Source organism: Cebus imitator, unplaced genomic scaffold (genome assembly GCF_001604975.1).
Source record: "Cebus imitator isolate Cc_AM_T3 unplaced genomic scaffold, Cebus_imitator-1.0 Scaffold181, whole genome shotgun sequence".
NCBI lineage: Eukaryota > Metazoa > Chordata > Mammalia > Primates > Cebidae > Cebus > Cebus imitator.
The window spans coordinates 2,040,755-2,058,635 of NW_016107496.1; the positions used below are offsets into that span (position 1 = coordinate 2,040,755).

Here is a 17,881-nt window from a genome sequence, read left to right on the forward strand (position 1 = left end):
TGGCGCGATCTCGGCAACCTCTGCCTCCTGGGTTCAAGTGGTTCTCCTGCCTCAGACCCCCAAACAGCTGGGATTTCAGGCATGTGCCACCACACCCAGCTAATTTTGTATTTTTATAGAGACAGGGTTTCACCATGCTCGTCAGCCTGGTCCAGAACTCCTGACCTCAGGTGATCCACCTGCCTCAGCCTCCCAAAGTGCTGGGATTACAAGCGTGAACCATCGGGTCCAGCCTAGACAGTTATTCTTAAGAAATAATCTCCCACTTAAAACATGAGAAAACAAGACAGTTTAACAAAATAACTCACTTAATACATGACATGTGCCCCATAGGCTAATGCCTGAGTCCACTGTTCCAAGAATGTATGCAATTTATGGGTGATTATTCGACCATGTAACACATGACAGCCAAATATTTTGTCTTTTTATTCCAACATACGTTGTGCTGTATAAAATAATTTATTCTAATTTTTTTTTCTGCTCTGGTCTTTGAATCAAATTTTGTAGCCATCAGCCTCAGACCATTTTTCTATGGGCCTACTTTGATCCAAGTGTGTGGCATATCTCATGAGTTCCCGCTAGTACTCTTAACAATACACCGTCCTACTTTGTAAAGTCTGTTGTAGTCAAATAAGTTTGAGACAGGGTGCAGTGGTTCATGCCAGTACTTTCAGCACTTTGGGAGGCTGAGGCTGGGGGGATCGCTTGAAGCCAGGAGTTTGAGACCATTCTAAGAATTTCAGCAAGACCCTGTCTCTACAAAAAATAAAGATAAAAATAAATTAGCCCAGCATGGTGGCACACACCTGTAGTCCCAGCCACTTGGGAGGCTGAGGCAGAAAGATCACTTGAACCCAGGAGTTGGAGGCTATAGTGAGCTATGATCACACTACGGCACTCCAGCCTGGGCAACAGAGCAAGACCTTGTCTCTTAAAAAAATAATAATAATAATAATAAACACAAGCCAGGTGCGGTGGCTCATGCCTGTAATCCCAGCACTTTGGGAGGCCAAGGCAGTTGGATCACAAGGTCAGGAGTTCAAGACCAACCTGGCCAACATGGTGAAACCCCGTCGCTACTAAAAATACAAAAATTAGCTGGGCGTGGTGGTGGGCACCTGTAATCCCAGCTACTCGGGAGGCTGAGGTAGGAGAATCGCTTGAACCTGGGAGGTGGAGGTTGCAGTGAGCCAAGATTGCATCATTGCACTCCAGCCTGGGCGACAAGAGCAGAACTCTGTCTCAAAAATAATAACAAAAATTTTAAAAGAACAAACAAATTCCAACTAGGCTTGAGAACTATTGCTCTTAACCCATTTTAATGATCTCCATATCTTTTGGAAGAATAGCATTATGGTGTCAATATGTGTAACAGAAGCAATGGCTTTTCTCCTAAGATTAAATCACTGTAATAGACTTGAAAACCCTTTCTCCTCATCTCATTTAACATTTGATTATCATATTGACTGAAAGACTAAAAGGACTGGACAATGGGCAACAGTAGAGAACATGATAAATTCCCCTGACACAAATATTGTTACTTATTTCAATTAAGCCATTCATCTAATGATTAATACATAACACACAAATATGATTTGCTTAAAATCTTTCAGTGACTTTCTCCTGCTTCACAACTATATCCAAACTCTTCAGGGTGGCATATAAAGATTTTCCAGACCTTACCCTGGCCCTCTCCTTCTGCCTGTCTCTCACTGCTGCCTATGTGTCCTCATGCTCCAGCCAAGCCAGCAAACCTATAATTCTGGCTGGGCAAGGCGGCTCACGCCTATAATCCCGCACTTTGGGAGGCTGAGGCGGGTGGATCACTTGAGGTTAGGAGTTTAAGACCAGCCTGGCCAACATGGTGAAACCCCATCCTTACCAAAAATACAAAAAATCAGCCAGGTGTGGTGGTGTGCAACTGTAATCCCAGTTACTTGGGAGGCTGAGGCACGCGAATCACTTGAACCTGGGAGGCGGAGGTTGCATTGAGCCAAGATAGCACCACTGCACTCCAGAGTGGTAGGCAACAGAGCGAGACTCCACCTCCAAACAAACAAACAAACAAAAAATCCCTGTAATTCCTCAGTAAGCTGTCATCTCCAGTTTCTAAACCTCTGTTGTATCTGCCTGGAATATGCTTCTATCTCTAACTCAACCTTCCCCTTATTCACTTGGCCTACTTCCACTCATCATTCTTCAAGACTTGGCTCAGACATTACCTTCTTGAGGAAGTCAGGTTAAATGTCTTTACTCTGAGTTTCTGCGGTCCTGTAGACCCCTCTCACAGCATCACAGGACCTGTCATACTTTTTTATGATAGCCCACCTATTGTTCAACTCTCCTGTACTGTTGCCTTGCACATAAAGACCACATGGAATGATTTGTCAGTAAGTTTTTCAGCTTATTTCCTATGCTTACTTAGCATAGTGACTGCCTTTCAAAATAATATCAGTGAGAGAGTAAGATTTTCTTGCATAAAATGTGTTAAATGTATACATAAGAATATATGAGTATCTGAAAATAATCTCTAATCAAATAGATTTTCATTTTTATAAATTATTTTTCCCAGGAGCATAGACTCACGTTGCCCTAAATCCATGCTCTCCCAAATAGATTTTCACTTTATTTTATTTATTTATTTATTTATGAGACAGAATCTCACTCTGCTGCTCAGGCTGGAGTGCAGTGGTGCAATCTTGGCTCTCTGCAACCTCTACCTCCCGGGTTCAAGTGATTTTCCTGCCTCAGCCCCCCAAGTAGCTGGGATTACATGCGTGCACCACCACATCTGGCTAATTTTTATATTTTTAGTAGAGACGGTTTCACCATGTGGGCCAAGCTGGTCTCGAATTCCTGACCTCAGGTGATCCACCTGGCTCGGCCTCCCAAAGTGCTGGGATTACAGGCATGAGCCGCTGTGCTCAGCCTCCAAATAGATTTTTAAAAATCACTTCAGCTCTATGCCTTCTGAGCATCTGCTGAGCAAAATAATTTTCCAATGAAGGCTCATTATTTGGTCAGCTATAAGTTGCAGAGCTCCTCAACCAAAATTATGTGACCTGCAAAAATGACAATCTGTCCTGGCAGCTGTTACCAAATTCCCAGACACTCTACAGCCTAGAGTTACAGTTGTTACTAATTTTAAGCATTTAATTTAGAACACATGCTTCCTTGGCAACTGGACGTCAGACTTTTCAACCTACCTTTTCTCCTTCCTGATGGGTGATGCAGACCTCAGGACTTGGGGGCACATTCTCCTTTTGCTCCGTTTTATGAATTTTGATTTCGCCACCACTGGCTTTTAACTCATTCTACAAAATAAGAATAACTGTAAAAATTTTCTTAAAGTCTCATCATTCTATTCTCTTCATAGCACGTCTATTAGATAAACTTGGAATGTTAAAAAAAAAAATTCTTCTAAGAAGCCTCAGGTCAAATCAACCCCCTAACTCTCACAAGCAAAACCCATTGACTTGTGAAATGACAAAAGCAGCTTTGTGGACACATACCTCAGAGTTAAATATTTGTATGCTAGACTAAAACTGGATTGCTCATTAGAATACAGACACATCAACACAGACACACAGAACACCCAAGCATACAACATTCTTGTGATTCACTCTTCTAGCAGCAGAGCTTGTGGTAATGCAAAGCTTGTGAGTTTTATCAGAAAAGACCATTCTGGAGCAGGGGAAAGGATATGCCAAGAGCCAATAATAGAAAATATACTGACCATATATATATAAATGCCCGGCCTGGAAAGAAAGACAGGGTTGATGTATACATATAAAAACTGAAATTATATTTAATGATACCATAAAGCAACCTTTTTTTGTGGGACTTTCAAAAACATGTTTTTCACATACAATTCATATATTGTACTAAAGATATAACGTATTTTAATTCTTATAAAAGGGCCTCAACATAAAAGTGCATGCATTTTATTGTCATAAGGAATAAGCATAATTGCATTTTTTCCTTGCAAAGGACACTGGAGCAGAATATTACAACTAACTCATCTATTACATCTAAAATCAATATAGTGACTGCGTGCGGTGGCTCATGCCTGTAATCCCAGCACTTCGGGAGGTAAAGTGGGTGGATCACCTGAGGTCAGGAGTTCAAGACCAGCCTGGCCAATGTGGTGAAACCCTGTCTCTACTAAAAATACAAAAAATTAGCTGGGCACAGTGGCGCACGCCTGTAATCCCAGCTACTCGGGAAGCTGAGGCAGGAGAATCGCTTGAATCCAGGAGGCAGAGGTTGCAGTGAGCCGAGATGGTGCTGTTGTACTCCAGCCTGGGCAATAAGAGCGAAACTTCGTCTCAAAATAAATGAAGTAAAATGAAATGAAATGAAATAAAATAATAAAATCAACATAGAGGTTGATGACTATGGACATTTCCTAACATTAGTCTGCCAGTAATGTAGTAATCTAGTACATTTCTGTTCTCTGTGATTCTTTAGGCATGGGAGGAAACAATTTATGACCACAGGGCCAATGAAGGGAATGTGAGTATGATTGAGTCACCTAGGGATGGTATTCCAGATTATGGCCCACAGCTCTGGGGGTGCGTCTGTGAGAGGAGCTGGCAGCTAGCACTGCAGAGCAACACTGTAGCCCAGCAGCTCCTTCCATCTCCAAGCCCCACCTCCAGAACTGCTGCCAGAGAGTATGTGCCTTGTTACAACCATATTCTGTAAGGGGCCTGGGAAATTCTTTGCAGATGAGATAAAATGTACTTTTTACAAGAATTCCTGAAGACTTTTCAACTCTTAAAATCTCCAGAGCAGGAGAATTGTAATGCAGAAATTGTTAGGAGTTAAAAAAAAAAGTCACTCAACAGGTTTTCCCACATAGGGAGTCACCTCGTGGAATGCTTGCAGCAGGAGGGCACTGAGGAGTAGCACAATCTGGTAACAAGAGGAAGTTCAGCTTCAGAGATCCCAACTTGCTGTCTCTCCTGCCCTGCCTTCTAAGAGAAATCTAAATTTGCTCACTTTTCACATTCACAGTGCATAATCAGCCCGTGATACTCCACTTTGCTAATTGATTTACACAATCATCTCTTCTTAAAACATAAAGTTGTTAACGTTACGGCTTAGAAACCAAGAGGAAATATTCATTGCCCAGAGAATTAGTCCACCAAATAGTATTGGAGAATGTATACTTAATCATGTGGGGAAGAGAGGGCTTAACTCCCAGAATACACATTATAGTTTCTAACATGCACCAATTTTGATCTGCCTAGGAACAAATACAATTCAATACTGTTCTGTTGATTTTGTTAAACAATTAGGACATCAAGAGATTAATGGTTTGTAATTTGAAATCTTAGGGCAAATGCTTGAAGGACACAAAAATATGTGTGTGTACATTTGTATCTATGTGTGTATATATATGAATAAATAGCACTTAAAAGGTAACTTCTTTTTTTTGAGATGGAGTCTCACCCTGTCACCCAGACTGTAGTACAGTAGCTCTATCTCAGCTCACTGTAACTTCCGTCTCCTAGGTTCAAGCGATTCTTTTGCCTCAGCCTCCTAGTAGCTGGGATTACAGGTGTGTGCCACTATGCCCAGCTAAGTTTTTTTTGTATTTTTAGTAGAGACAGGGTTTCACCGTGTTGGCCAGGCTGGTTCCAAACTCCTGACCTCAAATGATCCGCCTGCCTCAGATTCCCAAAGTGTATGGGTGTGAGCCACGATGCCTGGCTAAAACATAACTTCAATTAAGCAGTTCTATAGCGTCAGCTTGCCAGTTAAGCACAGGACAATGTAAAATGGAAAGACCCGCCATTGTATTTTGAATATCAGAATTTTCATGCTTACTGAGCACATCACCTTCTTGTGATTTCTCCCTTTTTCTTATCTACTATTCTACTTCTTTAGGAAAACAGTACATCGTAAGGATTAAAGATTAAGTAGACCATCTATTGTATGACTGCTTCATATGAAATTTCCATAATAGGCAGATACATAAAGACAGGAAGTAGATCAGTGGTTGCCAGGGGATGAGAGGAGGGGGAGTTGGGAGTGACTGCACAGGTATGGGGTTTCTTTTCAGGGTGATAGAAAGGTTCTGGAATTAAACAGTGGTAATGGTTTGACAACCCTGTGAATATGCTAAAAATGACAAAATTGTGTACTTTAAAATGGTGATTTTATATTATGTGAGTTATATCTCAGTAAAAAATTACTTTTAAAAAACTCTCATTAATAAACATAGCTGATATTTCTCTCTAGTCTTCTTTGTTCTTCCCTCCAAAACCAAAATAAACTCTCCAGTCTTCTTCCTTCTTCCCTCAAAAACCAAGATAAAATAACAATTCTATTAAAACTAATAAAATATTACTTCTTTAACAACAATACAAACATTACGTAGAAGAGCCAGAGACACCCTCAGTGTTATTACTGACTGGTAACATCACAAAAAAAGTGAGTGCGCTGGGAATGAGGACTAAGAAAGCAAAGTCAGGATTAGACTACGGTAAGAATAGCAAATCCAGCGAGGATAGCGTTCATGTGAAAGAGAACAGCTAGGGGACCAGGACTCAGATGTAAGGATCTGGTCACATTTCCTAGTTCTAGTACTCAGTGACCATCTGCTGGATGGGAATGAGTGAATGAATGAATGAATGATGCAGAACACATACTGTATAGTTGGTTGAGCTGCTTTGTTTGGATACAGCTGCCTGGTACTTGGCCATTCGATCCTTTATAGAGGTTTCTGAGAGGCGTGGAAGTTCCAGATTTCGCCTACTCTCATTTTTCTCCGAGTTGAATGTAGAAGATGACAACTGACCTGGAAGCATCCAAATAACATGTTTTATTTTATTTCTGAGATGGGGTCTCATTCTATCGCCCAGGCCAAAGTGCAGTGGCATGATCGTAGCTCACTGCAGCCTCAAACTCCTGGGCTCAAGAGATCCTCCTGCCTCAGCCTCCCAAAGTGCTGGGATTATAGGTGTAAACCACCATGACTGGCCAACACGTTTTATTAGAAGATAAAAGTGATTCAAATAATTTCAAGATTCTAAATTTTGGGTTGTTATCTAATGGCCAATTTCTTCTAATAAAAGCACTAAGAAGAAAATCAGGAATATAATTGTCATTTCTAAAGTAATATTCATTCACTTTTTTTATTTTTTTTGAGCCAGGGTCTTACTCTGTCACCAGGCTAGAGCGCACAGGGCAGTGGCACGATTATAGTTCACTGCAGCTTTGAAGTCTTAAGCTCAAGTCATCCACACGCCTCAGCTTCCCAAGTAGCAGTGAGTTCACGGACGCACCACCATGCTGGGCTTTTTTCTTTTTTCTTTTTTTTTTTTCTTCAGTAGAGACAGGTCTCACTATGCTGCCCAGGCTGGTTGCAAACTCCTGGGTTTAAGTGGTCCTCCTGTCTTAGCCTCCCCAAGTGCTGAAATTACAGGTCTGAGCCACCATGCCTGGCCCCATATTTTAAAATTTTGGGTAATTTAACATGAAAAAGAAGAGATCACAATGTCTTTTAATTTGCATTTCTTTGATTATTAGGTAGCTGATGATTTTCCTGTTTTTACTAATTTTTTATTTTGTGAAGTGCCTGTATATGTCCCCTTTAAAACATAATAATTCCACTCACAAAGTATTATCACTGGTAATACAGGGTAACAAAACTTGATAGGGGACACGGCCCATCTATGGAAGCCTGCAAACCCCAGATGACTGGAGCTGAAACTGATTGTAGCACTTTCCTTACAGCCCCTCAAAGTACCCTTTGGTTACCATAGATTATCACTAACAAGGGTGGATTAAAAATACAAAAAAAGCGGAATGGTGGCTCACTCCTGTCATCCCAGCACTTTGGGAGGCCGAGGTAGATGGATCACCTGAGGTCAGGGGTTTGATACCAGCCTGACCAACATGGAGAAACCCCGTCCCATCTCTACTAAAAATACAAAATTAGTCGGGTTTGGTGATGCATGCCTGTAATCCCATCTACTTGGAAGGCTGAGGCACAAGAATCACTTGAACCTGGGAAACAGAGGTTGCTGTGAGCTGAGATCGTGCCGTTGCACTCCAGCCTGGGCAACAAGAGTGACACACTCTGTCTCAAAAACAACAACAACAACAACAACAACAACAACAAAAGCTATTTATTGAATGCAATGAGAATTGAGAAAGGCTTACATCTAATAGGGAGACTTCCTTTTAATTTGTGCCACTCTTCCTTTAAAAGCATTGGCTTTGAGTCCAAAAGATGTTGCTATACTGAGTACTTCCTATAGGACCTCATACACATGGAACTCTCTGCTTACCTGGACCTATTTCCAGGTCATCCAGAGAATAGCTGTTTTCGGAGATCTTTCTTCCATTTGTACTTCGGCTTTGGGCTCGGAGAATCTGTTTGGAAAATGAAACCCAACAATAAGTTTTGCAGAAACGATGGGAAATTGTGATGCAAGGTTCAACTTGCAAACCTTCTTTATAAATAAAATACAGGTTCAATTTTATTTTTATCTTCCTTAGAATTTTTTTAAAATTTCCAGCTGGGTGCAGTGGCTCACGTCTGTAATTCCAGCACTTTGGGCGGCCAAGGCGGGTGGATCACGAGGTCAGGGGTTCCAGACCAGCCTGGCCAGGATGGTGAAACTCCGCCTATACTAAAAATACAAAAAATTAACCAGTTGTGGTGGCAGGCGCCTGTAATCCCAGCTACTTGGGAGGCTGAGGCAAAGAACTGCTTGAATCTGGGAGGCAGAGGTTGCAGTGAGCCAAGATCGCACCACTGTACTCTAGCCTGGGCAAACAGAGTGAGACTCCATCTCANAAAAAAAAAAAAAAAAAAAAAAAAAAAAAAAATTACAAATATCAAGTGCTACATATCCACAGGTGCCCAGGGAAAAATAAGTAACTCTATATAAGTAACATTCTCTGCTAAAGATCACTTCCTAACCAGCAAGCTTTGTAACACTTATTGGAGGGGAATCCTCACATCCCAGATGACAATGAAATGTCCTTCCAAATTGCCAAGTCCTGATGCAGAATCTGCTGTTTCCTTTCTCCATCTCATGTTATCTCTGCTATTGCTGCCTTGGTTCATGTCTTCATCATCTTTCCCCTGGACTACTTCATTACACGTCTTTAACTTGTTCTTCATTATCTTCCAATCCAGTCTCTAAGACACTGCCATTATCCCCAAAATACAAAGTAATTATCCAAAAATATAAACCTATTTTACTCTCCTGGTCAAAATTTTTCAGAATTCCCACTCACTTCTGAAATTAAATCCAAAGTGCTTAAGTAAGTCACAGAAGTCCTGTTCTAGATCTGGTCCCTATCAAGCCAGCCTCCTTTGTCCTTCTGTTGTCTTGCAAATGCCTGTTTCTTCAAAGACTCAGTGTAAGCACTATGAAGTCTTGAGTACCTCGCCAACATAAATTTAGGTAATCTTTCCTCTTTTCCCAAGGTACCTGGCCAAACTGTTGTGTGACTGTCCCTCTACTGCACTGTAAGCTCACTGAGAGCTGAGACGATGCCTTTTCGTCCATATATTTCCAGGACTTACAGAAAAGTGGATGGCACAGATTTAGCCTGGGTGACAGAGCAAGACTCTGTCACACACACACACACACACACACACACACACACACAGAAAGAAAATGAAGATCATTGGTCAAGAGGAAAAGATATGTCTGGCAGGATACTCTCAATCTACATTTTTAATTTTTACTTATTTATTTTTTTGAGACAGAGTCTCTATCACCCAGGCTGGAGTGCAGCGGTACAATCTCGGCTCACTGCAACCCCTACCTCCTAAGCTCAAACAATTCTCCTGTCTCAGCCTCCTGAGTAGCTGGGATTATAGGCGTCTGCCACCATACCTAATTATTTGTGTTTTTGGTAGAGATGGGGTTTCACTATGTTGGCTAGGCGGGTCTCAAACTCCTGACCGCAAGTGATCTGCCCGCCTTGGCCTCGCAAAGTGCTGGGATTACAGGTGTGAGCCACCGCGCCTGGCCCACATTTTTAATTTTGTTTCAACATACTTTTCATTTGCTGATCATTAAAATAAAGAAAATTCCACAGACTTATTCCAAATGGTGCTGCCCCAGAAGATAAACACTACAAAAATTAGAATTTTCAGGACTCAAAATGGGAGAAAGCTTGCTGATAAACTTCTTTTGAAAAACCAAAAGGAGCTGGGCACAGTGGCTCATACCTGTGATCCCAGTACTTTGGGAGACTGAGGCAGGTGGATTACTTGAGGTCAGGAGTTCGAGACCAGCCTGGCCAACATGGCAAAACCCTGTCTCTACTAAAAATACAAAAATTAGCCGGGTGTGGTAGTGTGTGCCTGTAATCCTAGCTACGAGAGACAGAGGCAGGAGAATCGCTTGTACCTGGGAGGCGGAGGTTGCAGTGAACCAAGATCATGCCACTGCACTCCAGCCTGGACAACAGAGAGACACCCCATTTAAAAAAAAAAAAAAAAAAGGAAAAGTCAAAAACAGGTTCTGCATTCTTAATACAGATATTTACTTTCTAACTAAGGTAAAGTTCAAGCACAATTCCAAGAATATGTGTTACATGTTACAACCTGCAGAGAGCTCAGCTTTCTGTCTAATTGGAGCTATACATCCTTCTCTGTCTTGCGTGAAGTCCCAGCACTGCTGTTATTGGGAGCTCAATCGTTTAGAACCAGAGCATACACCTTGCCAGGGCAGAAGCTTTCTTTGATTTTAAATGCATAAAATGTCCCATCTTTGCTAGCTTTTAATTTAAGCTACTGGGTTAAATAATACCCCACTTCCCGCCACCTTTTGAAGGCTTTTGCTCCATGGGGATATCAAAACTCTGCATTAATTTCTTTCAAGTACTAAAAAAGTAAATGTGCAAAGCCATTTGGTCTCAGAGAAAAATAGGAAAACTGTCTCCGAAAATCCCTTATGCTGACTGTGGCTCTCAGGAGAAATACAGCTGTTAGGTAAGATGGGTTTTAATGATATCCCAGGTGAAGCACAGCATTACTTTCAATATCTTTCACCTCCAAACCACTCCAACATTAAGAATAACAAGGTTGGGGCCGGGCGCGGTGGCTCAAGCCTGTAATCCCAGCACTGTGGGAGGCGGAGGCGGGTGGATCACGAGGTCAAGAGATCGAGACCATCCTGGTCAACATGGTGAAACCCCGTCTCTACTAAAAATACAAAAAATTAGCTGGGCATGGTGGTGCGTGCCTGTAATCCCAGCTACTCAGGAGGCTGAGGCAGGAGAATTGCCTGAACCTGGGAGGCGGAGGTTGCGGTGAGCCGAGATTGCGCCATTGCACTCCAGCCTGGGTAACAAGAGCGAAACTCCGTCTCAAAAAAAAAAAAAAAAAAAAGAATAACAAGGTTGGGCCAGGCATGGTGGCTCACACCTGTAATCCCAGCACTTTGGGAGGCTGAGGCTGGTGGATTACCTGAGGTCAGACATTCAAGACCAGCCTGGGCAACCTGGTGAAACCCCGTCTCTACTAATAATACAAAAAATTAGCTGGACATGGTGGTAAATGTCTATAATCCCAGATACTCAGGAGGCTGAGGCAGGAGAATCGCCTGAGCTTGGGAGGCTGAGGTTGCAGTGTGCCACTGCACTGCAGCCTGGGCAGCAAGAGCTAAACTCCGTCTAAAAAAAATAAATAAAAATAACAAAGCTGGGCGTGGTAGCTCATGCCTGTAATCTCAGCACTTTTGGAGGCAGAGGCAGGAGGACTGCTTGAGGCCAGGCATTTGAGATGGGTCTGGGCAGCATGGTAAGACTCTGACTCTGCTTTAAAAAAAAAAAAAAAAAAAATTTAGCCAGGCATGGTGATGATGCCTGCAGTCCCAGCTACTCCAGAGGCTGAGGTGGAATGACTGCTTGAGTCCAGGAAGTTGAGGCTGCAGTGAGCTATGATTGTGCCACTGCACTCCAGCCTGAATGATATAACAAGACCTTGTCTCAAAAACAAACAAACAAAAAATGATCTCAAATCCATTGGAATTTTATAATCCACATTTTCCAAGTGGCAATCTGAGGTACAGGAAGAAGGAGGGGTTTCCTCCAATATTTCTCAAGGAAGTAAAGGAACATCTCACACACACACACACACACACACACACACACACACACACACACGAATTCTGACACCAGAATACTCTTATCTAACAGGCTTTTATCACATTTTAGCTCTTTTTACTCAGACACTTGAGGGAGCCTTAATCATTCTAATGGCAAGGAAAGAGAGTAGACAAGACACTTTTAAGACTTTCTGGAATTTCCTAAGTCCTGGCCTCACCCCACCCGACAAGTCCTCCTTCCTGTCAGCTGACAAAACTCTGGTTAGTATGAACATCACTCAAATATTCTCTGTGAATCCATAAATCAAACGCACCAAGACGTACTAGTAAGAGGATAAAAGTTTGGGGCTTTTAGCCCGTAGTCTGTAGAATTTTTTTCCATATTTTTAAAAAAAGAAATAAAATAAGTTAGGTTCTAAATAAGTAACAAAGCAGGATTTCCTGTCCTTTCTACACCTACTTCAGAAAAAGTTATCTTTAAAAGTTGATTCTCAACACTTTTTACTGAGTCCCCTACCTCACTTAGCCACTTCCTTTAACCTTTCAACTTCAACCTTCCTTTGGATGCTCTCATCTTGCCAAAGTCAAGGGCAGAGGGAAAAATGAAACTTTGCTGAACTATGCATAGGGATCGGGGCACAGATAAAAGCTAGCCTCCTCAATTTTCTCTCAAGACTCAAGACTTTAAGTCTTGAGAGAAAAATTTCTTTCTTCAGGAACTCTTAGAAAAAGAGTTCATGTAAGTAAAATAATACACATAGAAAGAGCTTTTAAACCACGTGGTAGGATTTCTCTACATTTTCTGTATTTCCAAGCACTCTACAAATACTGTGTTAGTCTTATAATTAAGGAAAGAAAAAAAAGGAAGGAGAGATAACAAGTTATATCTACTAATTTAAGTAAACAAAAATGGTAAAACCAAATGCTAATGAAGCACTGGGGAATGTGTCCTTAGATCGTACTAGTGGTGTTATAAAATAGTATAATCTCGAGAACAAGATGAAAATATGTAAGAATAAATAATAAATCATACCTTTTGATGTAAGAACAATGTTTAATGAATTACATCTTTAAAATTTTTTTTTTGAGACAAAGTCTTGCCCTGTTGCCCTGGATGGAGTGCAGTGGTATCTCAGCTCACTGCATCCTCTGCCTCCCAGGCTTAAGCAATTCTCTTGCCTCAACCATCTGAGTAGTGGGGATTTCAAGTGCACGTCACCACACCTCCCTAATTTTTGTATTTTTAGTAGAGATGGGGTTTTGCCATGTTGGCCAGGCTAGTCTCAAACTCCGGATCTCAAGTGATCCACCTGCCTTAGCCTCCCAAAGTGCTGGGATTCATGAGCCACCATGCCAGGCCCCAAACCCACAAGCTTCTAACTCTAAAGCTTTCATTCATATCTCTTGCATTCCAATATATTTCTTCTGTTCACTGTCCTGATGCTTTTCAATTAGTTAAGCATAAAATGTGGGAAGACAGAGTTAATGTCTTTGAGAACATAGCTGTCGTTATGTTTTCAATCTTTCTCAGTTTCCTTAGATTTCAGATATGTAGGGCCATGGCCCATTGTTTCTATCCAATAAATAGTTATAATATCCATGAAAATAGCATTATATGGTAGAAGGGTTACTATACAATTTTAGTCTTGTTCTGATATTAATTAGCCACATGACATTGGGTATATCAATTAACTTCTCTGACCTCATCTGATAGCATCTGTAAAATTGGGATTGTAAGATTCTAACTGACTGAGGGCATTGAGCTGGATTAAGTAACTTCTTAAACTCTCGTAAGGTTCTAGGATCTGTATGTCAACAATTTTAATAGCGATTTATCACTCATTGTAACTCACTGATGAGTTAGAATGAGATAGAAGGCTAGAGGAAATGACTCTTAAATATATTCATCTGGATACATATGTATTTTGTGTAATTCAGGAGTGAGTCCGCTAGCAAGAAGACAAAGGTAGTAGTATTTTGTAATGGGGGAAGATGAAATCTTTCCAGCCCCCTTGACATCTAATATAGCCAACACTGCTTAAAGAATGTTCCAGTCCCCTGACATTGCTTGTTGATATGTTTTACTATAATGAAATTGGCTAAAAACCAATATATAGTGGACATGAAAGTAAGCAGAGAAGAGATGAGTGGTCTCTAGCTGGCACATCAAGGGCAGTCATTTAGGGAAAGGAACAATTAAAAAGACTGCAATTCTTTGACTGGTGTCTTTACCCTGGATCTATTATTATCTTAACACACACACACACACAAAGAGATTACTCAGAGTTATTCATTAAGAATAAATAAAAAAATTTATGACCAGGCGCGGGCTCATGCCTGTAATCCCAGCACTTTGGGAGGCCAAGGCAGGCGGATCACTTGAGGTTAGGAGTTTGAGACCTGGCCAACGTGGCGAAAACTCTCTCTACTAAAAATACAAAAATTAGCCGGGTGTGGTTGTGGTGGCATGTGCCGGTAATCCCAGCTATCCAGGAGGCTGAGGCAGAATTGCTGGAACAGGGATGCAGGGGAGGGGTGGCGGGGGAGAGGCTGCAGTGAGCTGAGATTGTGTCACCGTACTCCAGCCTGGGTGACAGAGCGAAACTCCGAAAATAAATAAATAAATAAATAAATAAATAAATAAATAAATAAATAAAGTATGATATGTAGTCTTTACAAGAAATGTACCACTATTGATAGATGTCAGTAAAAATAATGCTGAGAATAGCCTTATTTACATTTTGGAAATGACAAGAAAAGCTATAAACTGTAGGTGAATATGCTAAATCAGCAAAAAGCTAATTTTACCAAAATATGTGAGAAAGAGTGCATTGATAGAAAAACAAAGACAATTCTTGTGTACAACTAACAATAATAATATGCAAAACCAATTACCACATTTAAAGGACTAGCAACATATCTATTGGAGATTAAACGTCAGGTCAAGGTAAGAGTCAAGATTCACTGACAGGCAAATTAAAAGTTAATAGTCCCCAAAATTGGGATGACTGTATAGACTCCACAGTGATGTTAATAGTTATTCAAATACTTTTCCTCCCTAAACTCACTTTAAAATTTTAACTGAAAACTACACAACTAATATCAATTATGAACATCCTCAGAATTATATTCTTCTTGAGATATAATTCTAAATAACTTAAGACATATTCAGAAAGCAGAAGAAAAATTTTTATCATGATAACGTCAAGTAGATAAAGGAACACATGCAATTATTAACTAAGAGGAAGATAAAATGTTATGAATAATTTCTGTAACAATCTGGGGATTCCCTATGGACACCTACCCATTCATCAAGAAAGCCTATATAAATTATTTCTTTGATATAGATTATACATTGGCTAGCTATGAATAAACAACTGATGAACAGAAATCATCACACTTTAGTTTGGTTGCCTTACTCTCTTAAAGGCTCATTCTACTACATCAATACATGTATACTGTTAAGTACCAGTGTTATGTAAAACTAAACAAAATATCAAGTGTCATTTCCAGGAACTTACAAGAAGAAAACCACAATGATGTTGGAACAAGTGAAGCTTTTGTTGGCATCTTGATGCTATCTATACATATCATGATCCTGGTGCTAAGAGGAACTGAAATTCAGAGGGAAGCTAAAGGGCTGGGGGTCTAAGGGGAAACAAGTCATAAGCAAGAGAAAAGGGTGTTGGGGCAAAGGAAATTTCCTTTGTTATTTTAGATATGTCTATTTTACCTGAATTTAACTGCTTTATTTTTATAATATAAAATAAGTTAGGCCAGGTGCGGTGGCTCATGCCTGTAATCCTACCACTTTGGGAGGCCATGGAGGTGGATCACTTGAGGCTGGGAGTTCGAGACCAGCCTGGCCAACATGGCAAAACCCCGTCTCTACTAAAAATACAAAAATTAGTCAAATGTCATGGTGCATGCCTGTAATACCAGCTACTCAGGAGGCTGAGGCAGAGAACTGCTTGAGCCTGGGAGGCAGAGGCTGCAGTGAGCTGAGATCGCGCCACTTCATTCCAGCCTTGGTGACAGAGGGAGACTCTGTCTCAAAAACAAACAAAAACAAAAACAATAAAAACAAATGTTGGCTGGGCGTGGTGGCTCAAGCTTGTAATCCTAGCACTTTGGGAGGCAGAGGTGGGCAGATCATGAGGTCAGGAGATCGAGACCATCCTGGCTAACATGGTGAAACCCCGTCTCTCCTAAAATACAAAAAATTAGCCATGTGTGGTGGCTCATGCCTGTAGTCCCAGCTACTCAGGAGGCTAAGGCAGGGGAATTGCTTGAACCCGGGTGGCAGAGGTTGCAGAGAGCCGAGATCATGCCACTGTACTCCAGCTTGTGATAGAGCAAGACACCATCTCAAAAAAAAAAAAAAAAAGTCAACATGACAATAACAAGGGTCATAACTAGTTGATCAGCTATGTTTTTTATAAAAGGATGTCCTGAATAGTTATCTTAGCCACCTAAAACCTAGATTAATACATGTAAGAAATTAGGAATGCTAAACCACATTTACTAAGTGTCACTGTGACATTTCTTTTTCTTTCTTTCTTTTTTTTTTTTTGAGGAGTTTCACTCTTGTTGCCCAGGCTGGAGTGCAATGGCTCCTGCCTCAACTTCCCAAGTAGCTGGGATTATAGGCATGCACCACCATACCCAGATAATTTTGTATTTTTAGTAGAGATGGAGTTTCTCCATGTTGGTGAGGTTGGTCTCAAACTGCCAACCTCAAGTGATCATCTGCCCGCCTATACCTCCAAAAGTGCTGGGATTACAGGCGTAAGCCATTGAGGCTGGCCTAAGAAATAGGCTTTAATCAATTTGCATTATTTGGAAGGTAGCTATGCTTACCGCTACACCATCAGTGCTACTTTCTTTTATTAAATAAACACTATGAACCAAGTTATTGACCACTAGGGTTTAAAAACATGCTTACTTTTTTTTTTTAATTTATAAAAATAAGAATTTTTTATTTTTACCTTATCTAGTAGCAAACATAAAACTATCCTGACTTTAAAAGCCAACATCGTTCTTTCTCCTACTTGGATCACAAGTTCATAAACAGTCAAGCAAGTGCCCCATAGAAAAACCCCAGAATTGAAAACAGGTATATTCCCTTTAGAAAAATCAAAACTAGAATGTTTAGCTATTAAAGTGTTCCCCCCCCCAGACTAAGATCAAGTGACTTCACTGCAGTGGCTCAAGAGTGGCTGACTCCCTCCTTCTGAATCAGTCCATCATAGAACACCTATTGCTAAGTAGCAAGCCAGAGGCTTAGACTGGATCCCTCGTAATTGAAGACTTCAAAGTGTTCAGAACTTCAAGCCTGGCCTATGAAGTAAAATCTTTTTTTTTTTTTTTTTTTTTTTTTACAATTGCAATTTTATTTTTCTCCAGAGGATAGTTTTTCTTGAGTCCTTAAGAACTCTGCTCCTTATATGGGCTTTGGTGGGGGTCATGGGGCAGCCCCCACAGGTCTCATTGAGGTAGATGTGTTTGGTCCTTGTGGGCTTCATGAGCTCAAATCCTGACTACTGTGCTGTGAATAGCACAGCTCACAAAGTAATGCAGCTTCACATCCAGCCTGGGAAGTACACAGGTGTCAAGGACATACACTTCAGAAACATCACTGACTGCTACGGCCTCTACGTTTCAAATGATGAATTTCTTAATGCCCTTGTCGTTGGGCACACAACGGGCACAGTTCATGGAACAAATAGGCTGCAGTGAATTGCACACCCCCAGTTGTGGCCCTCTTTGGCATGACCATTGTTTCTTCTTTT

The 17,881-nt window shown here is 41.0% G+C and overlaps 1 protein-coding gene across 4 annotated transcripts in view; it reads right to left on the bottom strand.

Moving 5' to 3' along the window:
• Positions 1-17,881, bottom strand: part of LIMA1 (LIM domain and actin binding 1) — a 106,862-nt gene that overhangs the window by 23,868 nt on the left and 65,113 nt on the right. For all 4 annotated transcript variants that reach the window (XM_017545818.1, XM_017545817.1, XM_037744702.1 and 1 more), the window contains 3 exons: positions 8,304-8,388; positions 6,660-6,808; positions 3,207-3,314 (listed from right to left, as the gene is read on the bottom strand). In XM_017545818.1, coding sequence (XP_017401307.1) covers positions 3,207-3,314; positions 6,660-6,808; positions 8,304-8,388 — 342 coding nt within the window. The remainder of the gene's footprint in view (positions 1-3,206; positions 3,315-6,659; positions 6,809-8,303; positions 8,389-17,881) is intronic.